At 45.5% G+C, this 24,292-nt stretch overlaps 9 protein-coding genes across 9 annotated transcripts; 2 read left to right on the top strand and 7 right to left on the bottom strand.

The window, feature by feature from the left end:
* Positions 1 to 309: 309 nt before the first annotated feature.
* GLAREA_12510 (uncharacterized protein) lies at positions 310 to 3,016 on the bottom strand (the record flags this gene model as incomplete). The annotated part of the gene is made up of 6 exons (XM_008083292.1): positions 310 to 395; positions 453 to 555; positions 626 to 826; positions 890 to 1,222; positions 1,274 to 1,566; positions 1,759 to 3,016. The coding sequence occupies 6 exons, from the start codon at positions 3,014 to 3,016 to the stop codon at positions 310 to 312; spliced, it is 2,274 nt and encodes a 757-aa protein (XP_008081483.1).
* A 494-nt stretch (positions 3,017 to 3,510) lies between these two features.
* On the bottom strand, positions 3,511 to 4,425 carry GLAREA_12509 (Ankyrin repeat-containing protein; the record flags this gene model as incomplete). The annotated part of the gene is made up of 1 exon (XM_008083291.1): positions 3,511 to 4,425. One exon carries the CDS (start codon positions 4,423 to 4,425, stop codon positions 3,511 to 3,513), a length of 915 nt encoding a protein of 304 aa, XP_008081482.1.
* Positions 4,426 to 5,926: 1,501 nt separating this feature from the next.
* Positions 5,927 to 6,350, bottom strand: GLAREA_12508 (uncharacterized protein; the record flags this gene model as incomplete). The annotated part of the gene is made up of 2 exons (XM_008083290.1): positions 5,927 to 6,044; positions 6,133 to 6,350. 2 exons carry the CDS (start codon positions 6,348 to 6,350, stop codon positions 5,927 to 5,929), a joined length of 336 nt encoding a protein of 111 aa, XP_008081481.1.
* A 1,684-nt stretch (positions 6,351 to 8,034) lies between these two features.
* GLAREA_12507 (Acid protease) lies at positions 8,035 to 9,873 on the top strand (the record flags this gene model as incomplete). The annotated part of the gene is made up of 4 exons (XM_008083289.1): positions 8,035 to 8,162; positions 8,216 to 8,608; positions 8,666 to 8,805; positions 8,858 to 9,873. 4 exons carry the CDS (start codon positions 8,035 to 8,037, stop codon positions 9,871 to 9,873), a joined length of 1,677 nt encoding a protein of 558 aa, XP_008081480.1.
* Positions 9,874 to 11,101: 1,228 nt separating this feature from the next.
* On the bottom strand, positions 11,102 to 12,501 carry GLAREA_12506 (thiamine diphosphate-binding fold (THDP-binding); the record flags this gene model as incomplete). The annotated part of the gene is made up of 4 exons (XM_008083288.1): positions 11,102 to 11,607; positions 11,658 to 12,112; positions 12,163 to 12,296; positions 12,367 to 12,501. The coding sequence occupies 4 exons, from the start codon at positions 12,499 to 12,501 to the stop codon at positions 11,102 to 11,104; spliced, it is 1,230 nt and encodes a 409-aa protein (XP_008081479.1).
* Positions 12,502 to 13,478: 977 nt separating this feature from the next.
* GLAREA_12505 (WD40 repeat-like protein) lies at positions 13,479 to 15,705 on the bottom strand (the record flags this gene model as incomplete). Its single annotated transcript, XM_008083287.1, has 4 exons — positions 13,479 to 14,055; positions 14,105 to 14,467; positions 14,517 to 15,139; positions 15,199 to 15,705. The coding sequence occupies 4 exons, from the start codon at positions 15,703 to 15,705 to the stop codon at positions 13,479 to 13,481; spliced, it is 2,070 nt and encodes a 689-aa protein (XP_008081478.1).
* A 3,516-nt stretch (positions 15,706 to 19,221) lies between these two features.
* Positions 19,222 to 20,525, bottom strand: GLAREA_12504 (uncharacterized protein; the record flags this gene model as incomplete). The annotated part of the gene is made up of 3 exons (XM_008083286.1): positions 19,222 to 19,399; positions 19,446 to 20,420; positions 20,473 to 20,525. 3 exons carry the CDS (start codon positions 20,523 to 20,525, stop codon positions 19,222 to 19,224), a joined length of 1,206 nt encoding a protein of 401 aa, XP_008081477.1.
* Positions 20,526 to 21,071: 546 nt separating this feature from the next.
* Positions 21,072 to 22,746, top strand: GLAREA_12503 (Acyl-CoA N-acyltransferases (Nat); the record flags this gene model as incomplete). The annotated part of the gene is made up of 3 exons (XM_008083285.1): positions 21,072 to 21,093; positions 21,248 to 21,511; positions 21,560 to 22,746. 3 exons carry the CDS (start codon positions 21,072 to 21,074, stop codon positions 22,744 to 22,746), a joined length of 1,473 nt encoding a protein of 490 aa, XP_008081476.1.
* A 186-nt stretch (positions 22,747 to 22,932) lies between these two features.
* On the bottom strand, positions 22,933 to 23,835 carry GLAREA_12502 (6-phosphogluconate dehydrogenase C-terminal; the record flags this gene model as incomplete). The annotated part of the gene is made up of 1 exon (XM_008083284.1): positions 22,933 to 23,835. One exon carries the CDS (start codon positions 23,833 to 23,835, stop codon positions 22,933 to 22,935), a length of 903 nt encoding a protein of 300 aa, XP_008081475.1.
* Positions 23,836 to 24,292: the final 457 nt, after the last annotated feature.

Below are 24,292 nucleotides of genomic sequence, written 5' to 3'. Positions count from 1 at the left end.
TTCAATGTATGCTTCTACCTTCACAAGCACTCTGAGTTCCACCTAGTCAAAACTATTAGGGGTTATTATGATAAACACGGATCAGTTATTTAAACAAAACAGTTTACTACGATGTATTCCTAGTGAATATATCTTAACTAATTCAGTTGAGAGCTGACTTGATTTGTTCACGTCAACCGAGTCCCAGAATGGAGGTAACGGGGTAGGGAGAAGTTTTAATTAGTGAATTATGTCTTGAACAAATCTAGTGTAGATAATCTAATCATATAGAATACTTCTTGTAGCAGTCGAATCCCAGTCTCGTGCCGGTCAGTTAGCTTTTATCCATCTGCCAATTCGATCCTGATTAAACGCTACCAAAATGAAGGGGATAGATGTAGCACCGGAAATGCTAACTATATTGAGATTAGCAAATCAAAATGCACGCTAATATCGTATCGCGGGATTCTTACGCATATATTTAAGTACATAACCCAGTGAAAGCTTCCCGTCGCTGTTCACAGGGAACGTTTCAATGTTAATTGCGAAGAACGCAGCCATAAACGAAAGTGGGAGCTGCACAGCCATTATCAGTACCCTAAAGAAGTTGAACACAAATATAAAAGCTTAAAAATATGATAGTCACGACAGTGAATACCAATACTGTCTTCCCTTGTCTCGTTGCTTCTGCGGCTTCGATAGCACCAAGTCTGGCTTGTTCAGCTGTGAGCTCAGCTTGGCGGGTCGCTTCCGCCGCTTGTCGTGATGTGTGTTCTGCTTGCTTGCGGGCAGAGAGAGCTTCGGAAATGCTGGCTTCCTTCTGCTTGAGATTGAGAAGATGGTTAAGCTGATTGCGTAATGTTAATATACCGCTGTCAAATGCTTCATAGAATGATAGTGAAATACGTACAGAATCATATGTCTTCTCTGCCAGCGCCTCCATTTTTGCGATGCGGTACAGATGGTTTTCTAGCACTCTGTTCAGTTTGAAATCTGAATCGTGTCCCTTTATGTCTTCACCAACGCTACTCTTCAGGATCGCTTGAGCCAGGTCTCGCATAGTTGATGCTTGGTCATTTAGTATCATCTGTAATATACTTAATTCATCACGGATATCCTTAATCTCCACTAACAATTTCGTTTCTTTGGAGATATCAAAGAACGTAATCGGTCTCTCGTCTGCAACAGTAAGCTTTGCCAAGTTCGTGGTAAAGCTGTGGAAACACTGAACCTCGCCCTCAATCTTTACCTGTTTAGTACGATTTTGTTATCGTTAAAGGTTGGAAAGACCTACTACTGTTCCAATGGACCGCTCGAAAAAGTCAAAGAATTGAAACTCATTCGGGACTTGATGTTGATCGAAAACATTCGCACAAGATTGTGCGATAATACCTGCGAGATCATATGCAGTAGTGACAGGCTTTCGTGCTGATCTTTGTAGATGTTTTAAGATTATTTGATGGACGTCTAAGGGATCATCTTGTAATTTAGGTAGGCGAATTTTCTGCTCCTCGGTGACGTGGGACACAGCGCCTGAATCTTCCAGCCAAGAATGCCATCGCTGTGGACTGCAGCTTATCACCGTATCTAAATGTCACTGTTAGACTGGGACACTTTATCCGTGACAAGACTTCCCTTCGTTTAAGATCCATAGCCAAAGTTGATCAACCATGAATAATTTTGGTTCCGAGCTTTCCTTGGTGTAACGATAGACTACCTGGTCACTGTCTCTATGTGATGTGGTTTGAAGATGAGTATAGAAATACTGATCAAGTGTACGCTGGGGTTGGAGAGAGGGAATGCCTCCGACCTTGTTGGCTGGCAGCAAATACCCCTTGATAAGGTGTTCGTTCAAAAGGTCCGCCGTCATTCGATTCGGAGGGCCTGCCGTAATCGCTTTTGGTGTTTGATTCATCTTTCCAGCTGCCTTGTCATGTTTGTTCTTTGGATCTTTGATTTCGGGGTGTTGAGCCCGAGGACCAAATATGGTAGACTCTTTATCTGCATCCGCGCGTCCCGAGCTTGACGGCTCCGGCTTCCCCGAAAGAAATTTCAGTACTGGCGAAACAGTAGGTATTTTTTCCCGGGGCTTTCCTTCATGCTTTGTTGATGTATGAGTCGCTTGGTCCAGGGCTTTCGTGGTTTGAACCACAAGGTTCTCTCTACCAATCTCCCTGATCGGTTCCGGGCGTGCCTCCATGTTTTCTACACTGCTTCTTGCATTATCTTCGACTTGGGGACCCTTGGCCTTAGATTTTCCGGCCACTCGTGGAATCTTTATCAGTTTATCTTCCAAATCGGCTGGGGTTCGGCCAAGTTCTGCCCTCTTATACTGGAGGCTCCCGGTCGGATGGTAATCTTCTATATGTTCACAGGCTATGATTGTTTCATTAGCATGAGTTGTCTCAACATTGCCATCTCTGGAAGATGGGAAACCGTTTCTGGTAATGTGGCTCGACTGTTCTTTTAGCTTTTCTTTGAGGTCTTTGAAGGCGAATCTTAATTTTGAGGTTCCCCGTAATACGTCTTTGACCTCTGCATTATCTTCCTCTTCATCGACGCTTAAGCTAGAAGCGTTGCTCACTGTACTTGTTTCAGGCGAATCTTCTTCTGTAGCGACGAAGTTAATTACGCCAGGTGAGTTGAGAAAATCTGGGGAAGCCTTTTTCTTTTTTTTCGCTTTCCTCATGAGCTTGCGAAGCAGCGATCTCTTCGCTATCTTTTCTGATTCAGATTCAGCTTCTGAAGGTGTTTTGTTGAACTCCACAGGCAACCGATTGTTCCGATCCTCCCGAAGCTTCTTCGTATCGGCCCATAGCATGTCTTGCTCATATTCGGGGACCCACCGTTTGATGATAAGGTAATCTGGATTAGCCTTGTCTATGAAGTGAGGTACTGCGTATCTGTTTAAAGTCTCAATACTCAAATGTTTACGAGCCATCCGTGTGTAAGTAGGTCTGTCCGGGATTCCGGTTCCTGGTCCAAACCCCCTAGCGCGGTCTGTGTGAAGCTTCGTTTCCATTATGACTTCAGACATCTTTTCATATGCCGACCTAGTCTCAAAATGAAGAAATGGCATCTACAAATTTGTCAGATTCATGACCATAGAAGCGTACTTTGGGCTTACAAATAACATTACTTGATCACTGCTGTTACTTCCAAAAGAAGTGTCAGAATCGGGCTGCCAGAAGAAGTTAGCCCGAGTGCGAAAGGCAAACTGAGATACCGTGCCTTAAAAGTTTGGCACAAAGGCCTCATGAAAGATGAATGAGCATTTGAAGCCCCGTACTGTTGGCTTGCGGCATTAGTCAACCCGAGATTTGATTTGAGTTCTTCACTAAGCCGGGCGGCCCCAGATTTGCGCTCAGCAGCTAATCTACTAACCAAGGCCTGTATCAGTATGCTAGATAAATTCTCAAAGTCAGCAGAAGATTCTCAATATTTGGTTTTCTTCCACAGTAATAAGTATGATTGAAATCAATGTACCTCGACCCATGCAATCTGTGCCACGATTAGATTCTCAAACGTAAACTATAAGGGAAGACGACTTGCATTATTTGCAGGCAGATGATACCACCTGAACGAAGGCTGATCTCCAGTCATCTCAGCGTTCTTAGTGGAACCCATAATTGCTTCCGGTCCTCTGCCATAGAGAACATCGTAAACGGAGGCTGTCATTTGGACTCTATGTTCCCGCCCCTGAATATGAAAGTCCACTATGCTTGCTTCAAAGCCATGGCAAGCCTTCAACTCATCTTCTTGCTCTTGTCCAGGCGCGCATGGAATATGAGCGAAACGAAAATTTGATTCATTCTTTGAGATTGTTGGTCCCTGGATGAGTGGAGGAGCCTGCAGCAAACTTAACATCGCTTTGTCGCCCCCCGCAAGATCTTCCACTGCTCTGCCATCGTTGACTCGCATACGTTTGTTTGCTCCATGCTGAAGTAATAACTCAGCAATCTCCAACCTGCCGTGTCTAACAGCGCTGAAGAGTGGCGTGTAACCATCTGAAACTTTCATGTCAATACTTGCCCCTCCGTCTAACAAGGTTTTGGCAACGGCAATATGCCCATTCTGAACAGACTCATAAAGCGCCGTGCTCTTGTTTTCAGCATTGAGCGATTCGACATTTGCGTTGAATTGCAACAACAAATCAATCATAGCCTGATTACCAGTCCCCGCTGCAAGGTAGAGAGGCTTGTTGCCATTATCGTCGACGTCTTCGATATCGGCGCCTTTTTCCACGAGAAGGCGCACCACTTGCCAGTGACTGTGATTAACTGCAAGATGAAGCGCAGTCTGCCCATTTCGAGTCTTCGCTTTCAGATTTGCGCCCTCTTCTTCTAACAAAATCCTTGCCAAGGCTTCGTTGCCCTCCTGGGCGGCTTCCAATAGCAGGGAGCTCTGGATCTCGTCCTCGGTCTTTCCATATTTTATTACATCCATTGCATAAATGAATCCAAGTAAAAGTCGCAATCTCAGAATTCTGTGGGTTCATTATTGTCAAAATTTCAAAAATCTGTGGGGTGGTCGGTTTGAGCTGAAAGGTGCATGATGCCCGCAGCAAGCCGTCAGCTTGTATGCGGAGGAGAGCACCCGATATGGTCTGTCACTCTTGGGTAAATAACAAGCCTATCAGAAACATTTTTATTGCCGGGATTACTGAAATGAACTCCTTCTGTCTCAAAATAAATTTTCTGTATGAATCATCAGCAACTTGAAAGGGCATGCTTGGTTGATATTAGATCGTTTGTGTTGTTGATGTTTGAAAGCGAGAACAATCCAGATAATGACTTGGAAGCACAGGTTCATTAGCACTAGAAATGTCTGACACTACGTGTAAGTTATTTCGGGAGTGCGTCAATATAAGACTAGATGAGAAAATACATTTTGCTCTAACAAAATCCTTGCCAAGGCTTCATTGCCCTCCAAAGCAGCTTCTAGTTACATAGGGAGCTCTAGATGATAGAACAGGTCTACTATAGTGTATTACGTAGAGGTGTCGGGCCAGATAATCTTCTCTGATTTTCGGTAGCGCCGTAGTAAACGAAGGGTGTTTTCCGAGCAAGTTACCGCATCACCAGTGCTTTACAAGACTAACGGGGAACACACAAAGTAGAACAATGTCAAAATCCACTTTTTTAACATTCCTTTCTCCATATGTATAATGAGTCTTATCAAGAGGGACATTCTTATTAATTTAATTAGGGAATTTAAGTAAAAATAGCCGTTAAAAAAGAATGTCGCTAATCAACGGTGACTAGGTCTCCTATTAGTCTTGCAAAACACTAGTACATATACTATATATATATATCTACAACTAAACCTTAGATGGTCTTATTACTTATTGAAAGTTGTCTATTACTAAATTATCAACCACCCGAACCCAACACAAAAACTAATTAAAATCCTCCACCAAACTCCATGATTCCAAGATGACCTCGCACGGTTTTGCATGTTATAGATCAAGGCCCCTAAGCCATTTACACTAGCACACTCCTCAGGTACTGTTAACGTCTGTGAAGAATGACTCGCAGTTACCGTGAGGTATATAGATAACACAGGTGATGTCAGACTACCTGTCCATGCCCTGACACTGGCATGACACTTGCTGTACCAGTTTCTGCCCCAGACGGAGTAATCCCTGTCTCAGCCGCAACTACAGCAAAGTGCAGGACTCGCATATAGCAAGATCGTAGTCATAGCCCCTCCCGGAATTTGTATTTCTACCCCTTCATCTTTCAATTTGGCGACTTGGTGTCCGGCAATTGTAGCTGGTGGTCCGGAGTGTGTAAGCGTTTACTCGTCAATTACACACTTCGACGGCGAAATCACGGAAAGTATGTGTATTTCTCCCACCACTGTTGCCGTTATTTGAGGAAGCGGATATGCAAGGGTTAGTGATGGTGGAAATTCTGGGATTGTAGAAGTAATGATGATATCGTTATTACTCATAATTACCCCGGACAATGAGAGAGAAATGCTTCCCAGGCCTGGCACGAAGGTTGTGATTCAGAGTGGCTGCCCCTGTAGGCCAGAAATGTAGCTTTACGGTGCCCACCGATCTAAACACGTCAGTTGGTCTTGCATTTAGCTTTAATTTAGTCTTCTTACATGGCACACCAGGTTGAATAATCTGCATCTGTAGCATACGGACAAATGTTATATGGTATATTGGCTTTGTTATAGTAGTACCTCGAGCCCTTGCTGGAAGTCGGCGTTCCCTGCACTTGGTGATCATCAACACCTCCAAAGGCCGCAGCATTAGGCGGTTTGGTGATGCTTGGTGAAGGACTGACTATAGTCGACATCTCCTTCGCGGTTTCCGATTTTGTCAGTTCTGTGGCTGAGCTCAATGATATGGAAGCCATGGACTCGGTCGATGTCGAAGGGGGGTATGCATTGTGTGGAGACGTTATCTTGGTTTCGAACGTCAGGCTTCCGCTCGAACTAGAAATGGCTGACGAAGATGTGGAATTCAGAGTTCTCGCCGAGGAGGACGAGGTTGGTAGAGAAGCAGAGAGCGACGGAACCGAACTGTGATCAAGGCTAGTTCCATCCAAGAAAGCTCTAACACCGAATGTCTTCGGAAACATTACTACGGGATTGTCATTACTACATCTGTCGCACTAAAGGGAGGAGAGAAGGTGCCTAACCACATAGTAGCCCCGATGGCAACAATAAGAAACCCCACAATAATAGCGCTGCTGGCTGTAACATTGTCGCTGCTTAGGTAGTGGACTAAGCACAGCTACCGTACTTATTGGTCTTTTGCCAAAGCACCAACAGTTGGAACCTTCAAGCTTTTGTCTCGACATGATCGATATATAATTGTCAAACGGTCCATCAAAGTATGATTGGTGACAGCCACATGACATTCATGAGAGCCTTAAGCATAGGTACTTATGCCATCTTAACAGCTCACAATTCCTTCCGGCGTTACCTCTGCGAACAATCCAAAATAGGATTCAATAGATCCATCAGCCCATAAAGCACGACATCTTTTCAATTTAAAGAGCACTTTCGGAATAACTTGGCGGCAGATTGGGGGCACTTCGCCTGCTGTTGCCCACACCAAGTGCTCGATAGCGAATTGATGCAAGGGACATCGCAGGAAATTTTTTGAGCGCCAAGTATGTGCTGCTTACGGTACACTGCCGGATAAATATTAGCATGCCAGTATTGATGATGCGTGGGTGTGCGATTCGCACAACTACAAGCCACTGAGAGCCCCAATATGCGGGCCTTCTTGCATGGTAACGACAGCTACTACAGCCTCATTTTAGCTAGGTTGATTTGAGATATGCTTAATGATTGCTGAAGCTTAGTGTCAGTGAGATATGTAATCAGACAGACATTTGTTATTTTACCAGTATTATTACACCAGCTACCGTTTCCATCATACTATTACAAACAACGTCAAAAAAACCGTACTGGAAGACGGTTGATGTGTGAGAATTTGACTGGCTTTCTCAGGTCGGCCCCAAAATGTATTTGGAGGATCGCTCGGCTAAGTCCCTCTTGGAGGACAAGATATGACCTGCTCCCTGGGCTCTGGACAAAATACGTTGAGTTTGCATGGTGTTTAGAGTCTCATTTGCCCAAAATAATTGACGAAATATCTGACAATGTGCCAATTTGATACACTAAATGAACAAAATGCGTCAATTATTGTGAGCAAATATCGTCTTTCGACTACCACTTATTCTGTCCTGTGCGAGGCACCCACCCCCTTATGAGGTGTCGTGGGGCCTTAAAACCCGAGGCGCATATACACATGCATGTAATACCGGACGCCGCTGGAGTGAAGTTATGTTCTACAAGCAGCAATATTGTAATACCTCATGGCCATGTCCTAACACATAGAACGAGGCCTGGCAATCGCTCGCTCGCTCACACCTTGAAATTCTTCCGGTCTTTAGGAAACAACAGGCTAGCCTCCTGAGCCTTACGTATGCTTTCTCTCAGCTTGGACTAAATCCTACATTATAATTGTCGTGTGGAGGCAGGAGTCCAGCAACTTTGCCCTTTCCATCTTTCAAAGTCGAAACGAAAATGGTGTATTTCTCTTTAGTAGCATCATGCTTCATCCTCGTTGCTACAGCGGCTCAGTCGATCAAGCAACGACCTACATCACGAAATACAAGTGCTGCACCGATCGTGGTGCAGTCGAGCCAATATTTGTAGAGTTTTGATCCATCCTCTGCTTTCGTGTCAATTGCTGACAACATTTCAGTGACGGCGACAATGGCAATTGGAGTACAATCGCCATCCGCGTCGGCACCCCAGAACAGACCGTTAGAGTCTTTGTGTCAACAAATTCCCCCATCACGGCTGTTGTGCAACCTGCTGGATGTGAAGCCAAAGCGAATCCTACAGGAGTGCCTGTAAATTGTGTTGATTCCAGAGGAGGCACGTTTGACAGTACGAAATCTTCAACCTGGAATCGGCGTGGTCATTTTGAACTTAATGGGGGGAATGGCGTGGGTTTCGAAGCGAATTTGGGATATAGCTTAAATCTCAACTATGGCTTAGATGTTATAGCACTTGGGTATCGGGATGGCGTTGGCTCTCAGAGACTATCAAACCAAACGGTTGCAGGCTTTAACCTTCCTGACCCGTTCTACTTGTCAGTTACTCGGCTCTTGAATCTTATCTAGGACAGCAGACTTACTTATCCGTATAGAGGCTTCCTCGGTATTGGGGTCGAGCCCGTGATATATAAGGAATTTGGGAATTACTCGGCACCTTCGTTTTTTGAACAATTAGCTATTGACGGTCTGATCCCAGGGCTGAGCTGGAGTTATACTGCCGGGGCAGCTTATCGTAAGCTTGTTTCTCATTATCAACGCTAAAATTGATTCTTACCTCGAGTCAGGTCTTTCTGCGGGTCAAAGTATGCAGCTTATATTTGGTGGGTACGACGCCTCGCGATTCATACCCAATAATGTTCACTTCACCCTCAAGGAAGATTCTACTAGAGACATTGTTGTTGGCGTACAATCTATCTTGTACGCAAAACGAGAAACAAACCTGACGACTCTGTTGCCGGATCCGATTTACGCATTCGTAGAATCTACAGATCCTAATATCTGGCTTCCAATCGAGTCGTGCTTGTTATTCGAAAAAGCGTTCGGTTTGACCTGGGATGAGTCAGTATCTGAATATTCTCTGAATAGTACGCAACACAATACTCTTACAAGATCTAACCCCACGGTCACTTTTCGACTTGCTGCCAGTACAACTGGGGGGGCTACAGTTGACATTATACTGCCCTTCCAGTCTTTTGTACATCAGTACCCTTCCGTTCCAAACGCTACCTATCAATTTCCTCTCCAAAGAGCTAGCAACCCGTCACAATATACTTTTGGCCGCATATTTCTCCAAGAAGCGTACTTGACTGTCGACTACGACCAGGGAAACTTCTCGCTGAGCCAATGTACTTTTATCGACGGCGCACCTTCTCGAGTTATGTCAATACCTGGTACCTCAGCTAGCAATGAAAGTGGAAGTGGAACTGGAGATGTGCCTAACGTACCAACTGGAGAATCTCCGAGGCGGCCCATACCGATTATAGTCTCTGGCGTCGTTGTTCCCACGATATTCATCATAATAATATGCGCTGTAGGATTCTGGTTCTGGAAGAAAAAGCAGAGAGACAAGAAGCGGAAGGCGGGTGAGTCTTCAGTGGGATCAGCGGTATCCGTGGGAGTAGATGAGACTGCGATGAATAATCCAACGACTGGGCGTCTTGTTGAAGTCGATGGCCGCGATAAGACACGTGAGCTTCCAGAGCTTCCAGAGCTTCCAGAACATGATGCATCACATAAACTTGCTAGTAATGATGTAACACATGAACTTGCTAGCAACGATGTACCACATGAGCTTGTCTGAAGCCCCTAGAAATGAGCCCAGGATCTGAAAATTATGCTGCGGGGATCACTGCTCGTTCGGCTGAGGGAGATTTCATAAATTACTATACAACCCCGTACAAAGCTATTATTAATAATAAGAATTCGTCAACTTTCGACAGACGGTAGAATACTTACAATAACCCCTAATAATATGATTTAATTCGATCATTATTATTCTATAGAGTAAAGTGTCCTTGTTCTCATATTCTCAAACTTGCAGTCCCCCTAGAGGAAACGCGAATGAGCCAATAAACTTCCCCAAAATCCCACCTTACAGCTCGGTAAGAAACTAGAAAGCTCGTATCAAAACGCAGTAGTTTCGAGCGAGGATGCTCCCATTAAACAGTGACGTCCAAAAGACAAACATGCACCAGCTTCGTCGTTCTACGAAACCAAAGGCAAGAGATGACGTGAAATTACCTACCCGTAAACAACTTTAGCGACTTAGCACGAATATGTATATTTGTTGTTTATGTCGATGTATTAAGGTCTGATTATCAGCTCACCTCGAGCTATTAAATTCATGAACCAGTGCGTTGCAAGTCGAACGAGACACTTCATTCAGTGCTATGCCATCGACGCTACATTGCTCTATTTATATGAGCAAACATCCAGCATGTTGTCTTTAGAAATAGTAGACGTACGTTTTTAGAAAGGAGTGTTGATAGTAATTATCTAAACACTATTACACTTGGAGGATAACCCGGTAGTTTGACAAGAGACTGGTGTTACAACGACAACGTCATAGCCAACCACAAATCTTACAAATCGGTAGAAGCCGCTTTAGGTCCTGATACATTCTGTTTAAATTTAAAGATTAGCCATGGAATTCTGGAGGGACAAGAAACGCAGGTCGATAAGCCTCTGGTGACGGCCATATAGGTTGGACACAAAGGTACTTTCGCCAATTCTTGTGGTAATTTGGTCTGGGCGAAGGGAAGCGTCGTGAGCGAAAAACAACCGTATGCCGTCAACTATCGAGCGGAGAAAAAGTCATAATACATCAGCTGAGCATAATTCAACGCACCCAACGATCACATGTAGACCTACAATTTGCCAACAGGTCCTTGGAACGAGTCCACATAGGCATAGATGGAAAAAATGCCAGCTCGCTCTTCAATTGCAGCCACGCCTCTCGATACCTAGATAGTGTACAAATTATCCACGCCGTCTAAACTATGCCATCAAAACAGGATCCCGCGTACCACCTAGTAATAGTAGTTCTCCTCCAGTGTTCGCCCTCTCATGAACTGTGGCTCACTGCCCCGGACGTAGATATCCTCGAATACGATTTGTGGTGTAGCATCTGGTGGTGGCATTGCCTCGGCCTCAGCAACCTCCTTGTCAACAGCGGCTCTGGCATCTTTGTCGATCTGCTTGAGCTCATCTTCGGTGGTGACATTCCATTCCAACAACTTGAGCTTCAAGCCTGCGATTGGATCTTGAGTTGATCGCATGCGCTGGATTTCCTCACGAGTTCTGTAGGTGGTTCCAGGGTCGGACATTGAGTGACCGCCATATCTGTAAGTGACATATTCGATGACGAGAGGGCCGTGACCAGCAGAGGTGTATTCTTTGCCGTACTGGACGGCAGCCTTCACGGCAAGAACATCCATTCCGTTGACCTTGAGACCAGGAATATATTGGCCACGCTTGTAGTAATCAGTTAACGCCGAAGAGCGATTCGCGGCGGTACCCATTCCGTATTTGTTGTCTGAATCATATTAGCACGTCTGACCATACGGGAACGCTGGGAAAATATACTTTCACATCCAAACAGGATTGGCAGCTTCCACAATTTTGCCATGTTAAAAGCTTCAAAAACCTGACCCTGGTTGCTCGCTCCGTCACCATACAACGCCACAGTGGTGTTCTTGTTGCCATTGTATTGATGCGCAAACGCAAGACCAGCGCCTACTGGGACCTGAGCACCGACGATACCATTTCCACCGTAAAACCCTTTGGCGAACATGTGCATAGAACCACCCTTTCCGTATGCGATACCCTCACGGCGACCGAGCAACTCTCCGATGATCGATTTTACCGAAGCTCCTCGCATCATAGCGAAACCGTGGCATCGATAAGCGGTAATGATATCATCCTCCTTGGTGAGAGAGTGCTCGATACCAACAGCGACAGCTTCCTGTCCTGTCGACAGATGGCAAAATCCTCGGATCTTCTTCTCCTTGTACAGTCTATCCGCAGCCATCTCCATTCGTCTTTTCCCTGGTCAGCTCCATGAATCAAACAAGAGGGCGTTGACGCTTACCGGACAGATACCATATCAGCATACATCTGCTTCAATTCCGCCTTGGTGGTATCGAGGGTATATGGTGGAGGGTCGAGTTCGTAGGTTTCGAATGATTCGTCGGAGAGAGTAACTGAGAAAGGCTTGCTGTCTTCCTATAATCAGAGTGGCAAATCAGCCTCCTGCTTCCCATCTTAATTGACCGTCTGGGTCAACATCTCTCACCTCAGGAACGGCATCTTTATCAGCATGCGCGCTCGCAGCATCTGTCGTAACATTTCTCTTTGCCAGCGCAACTCTCGAGAAGGCGTTGTGGCGCAAAGGGGCCGCCCGGCTTGTTCTTAATGCTCGCGAGAACATCTTTGCGAAGTTCAAAGAACACAAAAAGCGAGCGAAGGGAAGAAGAAAGGGTGGTGTTGTTGAAATTGGGAGATGCTCAGAGTTCGCAAAGAATTGGAGCTTCGCTATCCGATCGTCCCAACGGCCAACAGAATTTAGTCCCCGAGCACGTGATATGTTCCACTCGCCGCCAAGCCACAAGTCAGATACTACCGGACCCAAAGTCTGTACGGACTTCGCGGAGGACAAAATAAGTGGCTATCCAAACACGATATTTCTTTGATTAAGTTGACGAAATATCGTAATTTAGTGGATTAACTTAGAACATTATATCTATTTCGTTAACTGTTTTAAGTAAATGTTATTTTTCAAGCTCTATTCGGAGTAGACTTGTTATTTAGTCTCAGATTTGCGGGTAGGTGACTGCGACTTATTTTGTCCTCCGCGAGCGGACTTATAAACTGGGAACGAGCAGAACTTATACACGGACTTCAATCTCACATTAGACAATTACTAATATTTGAACATTTAATTGTTTTCCATTTCTTGTCCTTGTAGCTGCAGACCTATATGCTAATGCCAACCTTTCCATGCCCAATCCATCCCGTATTTGATGCTGCTCCTTCTTCTCAGAGGTGCTCACTTGTATCCTCAACCCACGCGATCCGATCCCAATGGTATCTGGAAAACTCAAACGCCGTAGATGCACCCAGATTTAGGAGAATCGAAATGCCCCATATAATTAGGAGAATCGAAATGCCCCGTATAATTACAACCCCGATTTCAAGAGCGTAAGTGATGCTTCATACGAAGCAGAGAATATGTCGATATCGAACCGATATTTCGAGGACAGACTTTTCGGTAATAATTTCTTTAAAGTCTGATTTCCAGTCAGATCCCAAATAACAGTGTCGCCAATATATATATAAAATCTGGTTATGTGGCAACCGCACTTGGACACACTTGTTGTACCAAGATAAGATTTAAAATCGAGCGTCTCAATCTTCTTCGTGGAAAAAGGTTGGCCCGGTAGCCTGGGGTGGTGCGGTCGAAGGCCCAACATCCTTCATGTCCACGTCGACATTGTCGAAAACAGCTTCCTGCGAAGTCAAGCCAGACATAGTCTGATCCGTTGTCCCAGTTGAACGATATTCAATCGCGCTGACAGGTCGTGGTACTGTTTCTCTTTCCATAAGCTGCTCTTCTGGGGGCGAGAATGACCAAACTTCCATGATCGTCCGGTTTGAGCGGGAGGCCATGACCACACATTTCTCCTCTTCAAATGCTACTCGCCATACTGCGTCAGCCGGGGCAGTAAGTTCACGGACGAGAAGGCCGGTCTTGAGATCCCACACTTTCACCCGTCCATCACTCCCACCACTAACCACTCGAGTGTCGTCGAATTGGAGACTGGTCACGCTATTGTCGTGGGCAGCCAGGCGATGGATCGGTGCCATCTTTTCTAATGACCACACTCGTACAGAACCATCAGATCCTCCAGTGACAAGAGTGTTCCCCCGCATTTGGAGTTGGCCGACCAAAGATGTATGGCCTTGAAGAATGGCTTGACAAGATCTGGAAAATTGTTAGTTACAATCTGCAGTGTGGTAACATCGTAACTTACCCATCATTAGGATCCCATATCCTGACACTAGTATCCAAGCTCCCGGTAGCAATTCGATTGCCATCAAATGCAATGGCATAGATCTGAGAGAAATGACCTGAAAGGGTTCTTAAACAACGCCCTTCGGATATACTCCACACTCTGGCAGTGGTGTCATAACTTCCAGATACGACAATATCGCCCTTGATCTCCAGACACCTGACACTAGCTTGATGTCCGACGAGAACATTCTTACATAATCCAGTCTTGATGTCCCACACTCGCAATGTGGTATCTCTTGACCCTGAAATTGCCGTGTTCGCATCGGACATCTTCAGGCACCTCACAGTTGATGTATGCCCTCGAAGGGTGTGGATGCTTTCTCTGTAGCACATATCAGTATCAAGTCTTGTTGGTTCACATCGCAACCTACCCTGTAGCCATATCCCACACCCGAACATCACGATCACAACCTCCGCTGACCAATGTATCCTCCCAAGGCACCATGGCCCACACACCCATCACATGTCCTTGGAGCGTCTTTTGAGCATTGCCATCGGTATTAAACACATGGATTTTAGCGTTGTCCAGAGCAACGACAATGTATTTGGGCGTTAGGTGCAGACTTGTCACCACACCCTGGTCTTGAGTAATATGTCTTGCGATATTCCTTCCTCCTGTTTTCCACGCCGTCTCCACCAAGTATCTCTGCTTGAAGTGGGATTTATAAGAGCGCATTTTCGGCCGCCGCAGCACAGCTGAGCTCGTTGCACTGTCAAAACTCCGCGAATTTCTCTGGATGTGGGGTGCAGCCGCAATCGCACTAGGAAACGAGTACGTTCCCTCACCGTCGAAATAGCCGTGTATGGGATTTGGCGGTGGACGAAGTGAGGAGAAGGGCGGTGTCGTGATATGCGCTTCTGACATGCGTCTTCCGTAATCATGTTTAGCGCAAAGTTTCATCCATGTGACATCGTCGGCCAACAACTCTCTCCATCTCTGTGACACCTGAGATGCGCGGGCAAGCACTTTTGGATCATCGATACAGGACAGAACCTAGAAGAGAGTTGATTAGATGACGCTACCTCAACTAGAAGAAGGACGTGACAACATACCCGAAGACATATTTCGTTTGGCAGACTTGTAAAAGGGTCCTTTTTCAATAAAGGGTCAACATATTGCCGTACGAAACTCAGTTGCTGGCTCGTACACAGATTCAACAGGTCTGCCAATATCCTCGTTCGCTCAGGAGGGGATCGTCCCTTGAAGTATATCCGTACTTTAGATAGAAATAAGTCTTCTTGGTCCCCCGCATCGCTCCAATCTGGTTGCGGATGTTCAGGACCGGGACTCGCTGCTGGGGTAGGCGGTGGAGGAGGATCATGGCTCGAATGTGTAGGAGAGTCTGGATCGGCCGAAGGTGTAGTCATATTCGGGGTCGGCGGCCCTCTTGGTCGCGACTGTACGATCTTTTCCACCCTCGATTGCAGTCGCACATGGCCGTTGCTGGTATTCAGAGTCAATGCGGCTCTGGTGGTGGGCGAGAGATCTCCATCGTCCATGTTATTGTAAACCATCGAGGCTCTTCTCTCCGTGAGGCTCAACGGCCGGTAACCCTCCATTGTTGTTGCTCTTTCCATGGACCGCAATATGTTTGCGTAGCCTTAATGCGGCCGGGTAGCTCAATCAATTTCGTGTTTGTGTTTCGACCGGAAATGCTTTTTTCTCGATCCCCAAATGGAATTGCCAATCCTCAATCAGAGCAATGCGACTCTACCATCGAGGTGCAGCGGTCTGCGCGGACAATATGAATCGACACGACGGCTCTTCAGGTCTGAGTCGTAACAGACGGGCGTTTCTTCGAGCGAAATTAGACACGGAGGGGAGGTGAATGTGGTGGTGATAGTAAGAAGTTCCAGCGTTGTACAGCCCGTGGGAAAGGTTGAGAATAGAAATAGGCACACAGAGTGCAAAGGTCCGGCGTTAGAAGGTAAAAGACAGTGGTACTGAGATCTGTCGAGGTTGTTATTCCGTTCGAGATTGGGTGCTGGCCGCTGCCGCTGGCGGTGATGAGGAGAGTTGGGTTCTGTTCGCTACGGGTCCTGGCCCATTGTTGTGATTGTCCTTGATTCTCACGTACCCGACAATGGCCTTGATGTGGTCTGACCGTCTTCGAATAAGGGCGTGGGAGACTGCGTCGAGTGGTGAGTATCGTGGTCGGCGGCGGTCCTCGTCGTGCTTCGAAAACGGGAGCGTCTGCGTCGACGGGAAAGACGTCGTGGAGAAGAGCGGAGTGGGTTCAGTGGATGTCGGTGCAGCGAGGGAGCGGGAGAGCCGAAGAGTCCAGTGGTCGTGGTTGCAAAAGTGGCTCTGGCTCACTTGCATGCGGCGGCGGTCAACCTCCAAGCTTCACTACAAGCTTCAATCGTCAAAGCCCGATAGAGGATCGATTATATATTTTCAAGAATCATGAAGTCATAAATAACCTATTATTGTTTTTTTAATCCTTTAAACATTCATGTATGTCCAGTCATTAAGCACATGAATTTTTAAACCATCACCCGACTACAGCGCTATTCCCCCGCTGCTGAGCGCATGAAAATGGCTGTGGATTCATCTGTAGGCGAACGCAAGGGGATATTTTGACGAGAATAAGGGGGACCAGTTCATTTCTTTTCGGGTTTCGTCATGCGGGAGTAAACTCAATAATCCTTTTTCTTCTTCTTCTTCTTCCAACCCGATTTTCTTTTGATTTGATTAACAAACTGTTGAATTCAAAGTGATATTCGAAAGCTGAAAGTGGCGGGTGGCATTACTCGTGTAAGTCCTTGTCTTGGAAGTAAGCCCATGTGCGCAAAGTCAAATGACTATTATTAGGATGATTACCATTCCAAGGAAATCTGAATACCATGATCAAAGCACATGCAAGAGGTTTGATATCTCGGCTTCTAGCTTCCTGTTTGTGCTCTTCAAATATGCTATTTCATGGCCACTGCTCTTGCTTCATTATCACTGGATGGCGCTCACACCTTGGAAACCTGAAACATTCGAACAGATGCCAGTTTAAATTCTCGACACCCTTCGAAAGTTCCATGATCATCTTCCACTTTCAAGTCTTTTCTGCTAGGACCTTCCTATAAAGATAAGACAATCTCAGACATCTCGAAGTATGTTTCTTGAAATGCGACTTCTCGCTTAAGCTCTGATGAAACATCCGGTTCATCAGATATGCACAGCCTCATCTAGCTACATCGGCGATAAACTTTATCTCTGTCCCTTAAATAGACAACACTAAATCATGTATTTTGACGTCAAATTACCGAGCCAGCGAATTGGTTACAGATATCAAATATGGAGTTAATTCCATAAAGAACTACAAGTGAAGTCAATCATAGCCACCTGTGTAACTTGGTCACCACTCGTGGATGGGAGTTTCGTCCCTCACAAGTGGTGACCGACTATTAGCTGTTCTTTTATTTGGAATACAAAAATGTTTTATAGTTTTAGCACTACCTCAACTACTATTTATCATTCAGTCTTGTAATAACATTCAATCCTTCAACAAGGGCAGTTAGGGAATAGTGTTACTTTCCTGGAAATTCTACATTTTGTCTTCCTCTATAGCTGAAACTTTATATACTATAAAAATTATTAGACGTTAATATTATTAGCTAAATATAAGCAAACTCCTTCGAAGTTTATATAGTATAATCAGTAAAATTTCTTAAAGAATAAAAACAAACTCTACTCCAAGCTCCCTATATTCTTAGTTTTTGGAAGATTCAATAATGCCCTGTCTCCTATAAGAAAAATAAAGTGTGTCTACAAATAAATAAATGTAGAAGAGACGATGTTTTAAGGCGTGATTGAAGGGCTCTCCGTAGTTCTGCGATTTACTAATATCAAAGCTCGCAATATAAAGGTTATACTCTAGTGAAATTTTAAAACCCTTAAATTTATTCCTCTCTTCAACCACTTACCTCCTAAAACTACTTTATATTCCACATTACAACAGAAAAGACGTCTTAGTGACAAATATCAAAATGGCGATTTCTAACTAGTACAAAGACCGAAAGCAGTAGGTGAAATTTGAGAAAGTATTAACTCAATTACTCTAATTCCAAGAGTGAATCTACAAACTTAAACCTACCATATTTTTACTAAAGTTATTTCAAGGTTGCTTATTAGTCTCGTGTACGTTCTAATAACAGACAATTTAGGATATATTAAAGTTAAAAGATATCTCAAAAATTGTGCAGGTACTGGAAGAATACTTTGATAGTAAACTACAAGTGATGGATAATTAAAACTAGACGAATTTTTCTATAATCTTTGTATATACCAATTGAAAGTAATCTTTCAATTACATGTAGATTCTGTGTGTGGATGTGTTGGCGATTTTTGATTCCCGCAATAAACGCCTGTCCGTTCTAGTATAAATACAATGGAGAGATACAAGCAGTAATACTAAAATGCCATCTTCTAATGAACTTCTCAAACATCGAGAACCATTCCTCAGTCTTTCAACAACAAGTTTTATTTCTCGCGTAAGAACACAGGACATGAGGTTTCGTAGGTAGTTTATCTTCAGAACCAATCTCCATCATTTTTATTGCCAAATTGAGCCCGAAGAACTAATCGTTCTGCCCCTTACACGCTCGAATACATTGTATCTTCATGTTTACAAAGTCCGAAGAATTACGTGCGAGGTTGAACAGGTATTTTGGTCTGGATACAATAAAAGTCGCAACTTGCTAACAACTTAACAAGTTCTTCTGATATCAATAAAAAATGGTACCACTATAATAGCACATCAGACCGGGCCGGAAAAAGACTTCAATTACTCGCAGTAATTCACCTTATTAATTTCCTGAAATCACTAGGGCAAAAAGATCATTTTTTCATCAATCACAGCTAAATCTATTTCAGACACATCGAGTGCAACGGATACAATCAAACAAAAAGCAGCCACGTAAAAAGATGAGAGCAGTCACATAAGCATTGCGATATTGTACGTTTAACACTCAAACTCCTCATATTGTACGTAATTACACTTTACATCTGGGTATCGCCTCAACCAGAAACCGAGTATCTTCTCAACCAACCTAAAATACAATGTACACTTAGCGATCAACCAATCAATGATGATGAAACACCTGCGTCAACAACGGGACCAGCATTCCGAGTACCGCCCAAAAAGTATCTTTCATCTGCGGTTTCGGTTTGTTCCGCTGCGAAGCACCTCCGTCCAGATAGCCGTTGGTTGTGGAGTGATCGTGGCCGGAGTCTTCTTGCATGGCGTGCATAGCCACGTATCTGGGGAAGTCAGTAATGGTTTCTGGCAAGTGAGGAAAGTGCTTACAAGAATGTACCGCCGGAGAACAACAGTAGCATTCCAGTCCAAAATTGCCCTCTTTCGCCCTCGATATGGCTGCCCCCGAGTATACTCACAAGCAGCCAGGTGGAGAGAGCGCCGAAAGGAGCTGCCAGACTGAATATAATAAGATGGCCCCTGGCTGCACGTTTCGACAGACCCTGTTTTAACAATACCGATGTCAGACCAAAAGCGGCTGGCATCTTGTGGATCATGATGGCTATGAAAATAATGATCCCGAGCTCCTGATTCGAGGTGGAGGTTGAAGCGCCCATGGCAATTCCGTCGGCAGTAGCATGTATGACCAGTCCTGTAGTTGTTGCCAAACTTCTGGTCTGCTTGGGCGTTGGAGCCATGGATCGAAGAAAGCTCTCCGATTCTTCATCGTCAGCGCCTGGGGATTGGTCCCTTCTCATGCTGAGGTTGTCCAGCGCTATATGTCTGGTAGGTGGTGGAGCTTGGAGATTCTCCGAAGCATATCTTGGTAATTTGTCGATCAGGAACATGAGCACAAAGCCAGATATCAGTGCCACTCCAATTGCAAATGTCGGTGGCTCATTTTCTTCTTTCTCATGATGTCCATCCTCTTTGTTCTTGTCATGACCCGTCTCTGCGGGTGGAGTAACTTGCGCATCTGGTGGAGGTGGTGCTGTGGTGGTTTCACGAACAGCTATCCGTAAAGCTTTAACATCAACGAGATCTTCTTGCTTGATTCCAATGTCCCGAGAAGTAAGAAAAGATGCTATTCCCGAATTGACTGGCCATGCCCTCGTTGACAATCGAGTGTCTCTCTTCGTGTGCATGTGGGGTGCTGACCCCGCGGTATATACTGCCTCAATGCCTTCAGGTATAATGACAATCAATGATGTGCCAACGAGAACCCCCATACCAATTGTCGAGATCATCCGTAGTTGTGAGGAAGATAATGTCATGGACAGAGGAAGTGCGCCCGCTATGAATGAGCTATTGAAACGTCAGTAAGAATTCAGGATAGTTTCTATAGAATACCACCTACGCTATCGCCATGAGCAAGCTCAGAACGAGCAGCAAAAACAAGCCGTCCAACATCTTGGGTGTTTATTTTGACCTAAGTGCTCGCAGCTGGGGATTCAAGCAACCGCTGCTGTTACCGATACATTGCGCCGTGGAACCAGGAGAAAGGGAAGCTTTGCGCCGGAGCGGAATTGTCGTAAATTGTGAATATCTTTAAGTTGGAGGATCGTCGATCATAAGTCAGAACTTGAGGGTGTTGATAGTCGTGGAGATTTTGCTTCGTGGCTGTCGACAATTGAGGCTCAAAAGGAAAGCTGTCACTGTCGTTGGGTCTCGCTCGTACCGTCCTGCGAGCTGTCAAAGCGACAAGGCTGAAAACCAACCGACCGAAGTGGACCCATTTAGGCTGGTCGACCTGATCCTTGGATCTTTCAACCACGTCGCGTCAGAAGTCATTCAACGCGCCCAAGATTATCACTGGACAGGCCAACCTCACAAAGCTCATCACCAAGCGCAACGTGCAAACAACCTCTCAACATCGCCGCCCAACGCTATCAGACGCTCGATTATACGATCTCTAAGAACTCGAATAGCATCTCCACTAATATCATTACGAACACAATGGCGGACTCTACGGACATCTGTAAGTGAACTCTACGTTGGCGCATTGCAACTGGGATCGCAAATTCTACCGATCCGATGCGACAACTTGTGCCATTAGCCACATACAAATCACATTCCAACCCCAACAATCCATCCGCAGAGTCGCATCTGAATATATCTAACAATTCCATTAGGGTCTGTTGAGTCCAACGATGCTGTTCATATCTCGCTGGTCACACCGAACAAGACGCTACATACGTTCCACCCGAAATTTACATACTCGATATTCGGAGAAGAGGAGAGCATATTTGGATATCAAGGATTGAAAATCAACGTCAAATACCATGCTTCTGATATGCGCCCGCTGCTGCAAATCACATACAACAAAAAATTTCCTGCTGTCGGCACCACAGAACCGACTGATCTGAAACCGATTTTGGAGGCATACCTTCCCAAAAGTGAGTAATTTTTGGCTGGCTGTGGAGGAAGTGCTAATGACGTTGTAGCTGCATTCGAAAAACAATCTATCTTTGAGGCTGCCATTTCAGACACATCGAATTCGAATTGGACGCCACCGGGCGAACTGTGGAAGACCATCCAGAGTGGATCGAAGACATTTGAGGTCTGGAAGGGTAGTTTGGCAGATCTGGCAGTTCAGCAGATGCTGAAACGGATACAAATCTTGGTATCATTCTTTATCGAAGCCGGAACGCCATTAGACTTACGAGAGACCGAGGAAGCGCTGAAAAGATGGACGGTGTTTTTCCTGTACCAGAAAACGACGGAAGCAACAGCGGGTACTAGTTCACCTTACACATTTATGGGATATTCGACAGTGTATAGATACTTCATGTACCAGCCTCCTACTCCACCGGTATCACCCGCGACCACCAAAAAGGAACCAGTCCAGTCCGCGAGCCGGGATGATTTCAAATTTCCAGCACCAGAAGATAATGCGCCAGAATTACAATTTTCGTCGCACCCATGCCGCTCGAGGATATCTCAGTTTGTCATATTACCACCATTTCAGAAGGGAGGGAATGGCTCAAGATTTTACAATGCGATATTCGATAATTTTCTGGCCGACCCAAAAACCATCGAAATAACGGTCGAGGATCCCAATGAAGCTTTTGATGACTTGAGAGATCTTAATGATCTGGCTCGTCTGCGTCTGAATCCGACATTTGCTGCTCTACGAATCAACACAAAGGTCTCGCTAAAAGCGAAAGGCCCAGTTCCTCGAGACATCATCGACACAGAAGCACTTGAAAAGATACGGACAAAATTCAAGATCGCACCCCGACAATTCGCTCGTGTTGTAGAGATGCAATTGCTTTCTTTAATCCCATTAGGTGTAAGGCAATCGCTAATTGAACACTCAAGGAAGTCTATTCCCAACCTATCAGCCAAAGAGCACGAATACCATCTGTGGATTCTCATGGTCAAGAAGCGCTTGTATAAACACAACAAGGATATGCTCATTCAGCTCGACCGCACAGATAGAATTCAAAAGCTGGAGGAAGTAACAGGAGGTGTTGAAGCCGATTATGCAAGACTGCTCAGAGACTTTGACAAGCGAATAAAAGGTCCTGCTGTTGCCGCACCGCTGGTAATTTCAAACGGGAAGAGAAATCCCCCGGATGAGGTTGAGGAAGTAGGAGAGCCGTCCGCGAAGAAGGTCAAATTCTCTTGATGCATCTGGGCGGCGAGTATATTATAAGATCAATCAGCCATGGCGTTTGGGGCATTGAATCTGTTGACCTGTTCGGTGCAGTGCAACACTTCATCTGGTGTTAGGAACGATTTAACGATAGCCATAAATGAACAACTTTTTATACCCCAGAACTCCTTGGACATGTGTCTACGCAGTATGGCTGTTTCAAAATCGTGTACCGTTGACTCCCTGAACCCCTTTACCAAGCTGACTGGCAACCACAGTAGCTTCCCTAACTGCTCTAGCCACGGTCCCTCTCACCCCTCCTTCTTCCAGCACCATCAGCCCACCTATCGTGCACCCACCCGGCGTAGTCACTTTATCTTTCAGCAACGCCGGATGCTCTCCAGACAATACCAATCCAGCAGCCCCTTTCATAGTCTGCGCCGCCATTCTCTGAGCCTCTGCTCTTGGCAACCCCATCGCCACAGCCCCATCAATCGCAGCCTCCAGTATGAGCGCAAAAAAGGCTGGGCCACTGCCACACAGCGCGGTGCTGGCATCCATTGTAGCAGCGGGGAGCTGGACGACATCGCCAATGCGTTTGAAGATCCAGGTTATCAGACTCGAAGTTGTAGCTGATAATGGGGGACTCGACGTCGCGATCACAGTCATGGATTCCCGGATCCCAGACGCTGTATTTGGCATTGCTCGCACGACTTGACATAATCCCTCTTTCTCTGGGTTCACTGGTGTTTTGCCGTACATGTACCCGTATATCTGCTCTGCGGGAACGCCAGCTAGGATGCTAATCAACAATTTCCCCTTTAACGCGTCGACCATCCCCTCTTCGCCTAATATGCCTTCGGCCATATATGGTTTACAGCCTAGTAATACTACATCTGCCTCTCTACAGGCGGTGACATTGTCGCTTTGGATGATTTTGACGGGGGTTTTGTAGGGTGAGAGTGCTTTTTTGATCTTTTCTGCGCCTTTGGGTGAGCGGACACAGGCTATGAATTTGGTGGGGAGCTTTGAGGGTGTTTCGTCTGTCTCTGAGGACTGCGAGTTTGGTGCGTGGATTTCGTCGAGAGATGCTAGGATACCGGAGAGGATTGCTATGCCCATTGTACCTATTTTGGAGATAATTAGTTGGTTTTCTTTCTGATGTCTAATTCCCTCTCATGTTCCATCTTCAACCTTCCGCTTGCAATTCGCGGACTGTTGCTCCTCTACGATACGAGCTTCCGACCAGACAAAGGTGAATCGATGCAGGAGCGATACTGACCACAACCTATCACCGCCAAAGTCAATTCTGACCCCTCCTTTGCTGTGGATGCCATCTTGACTTTTCAGACTCCTAAATGATCAAGAACTTCAATTATTCGAAATTTGTTGCGCTGTATCACAAGCCTCCAACTCCGCTGAAGTGGGATAACAGCTGTATCTTTTCTGCCGTACCCCACCACCAATTTCACCGCGAAGGGCATAGCTCCTTTGCCCTTACATTGCCCCCATGTCGAAGCGACCTTTCCGCCCCGCAAAGCAAAGTGATTTCGCGACATCAGGTATTCGTAACCCTTGA

The sequence above is a fragment of the Glarea lozoyensis genome, assembly GCF_000409485.1.
Source record: "Glarea lozoyensis ATCC 20868 chromosome Unknown GLAREA18, whole genome shotgun sequence".
In the NCBI taxonomy this organism is placed as follows: domain Eukaryota; kingdom Fungi; phylum Ascomycota; class Leotiomycetes; order Helotiales; family Helotiaceae; genus Glarea; species Glarea lozoyensis.
The sequence above is the reverse complement of the archived record's forward strand: the minus strand, read 5'-3'. Positions and strand labels throughout refer to the sequence as shown.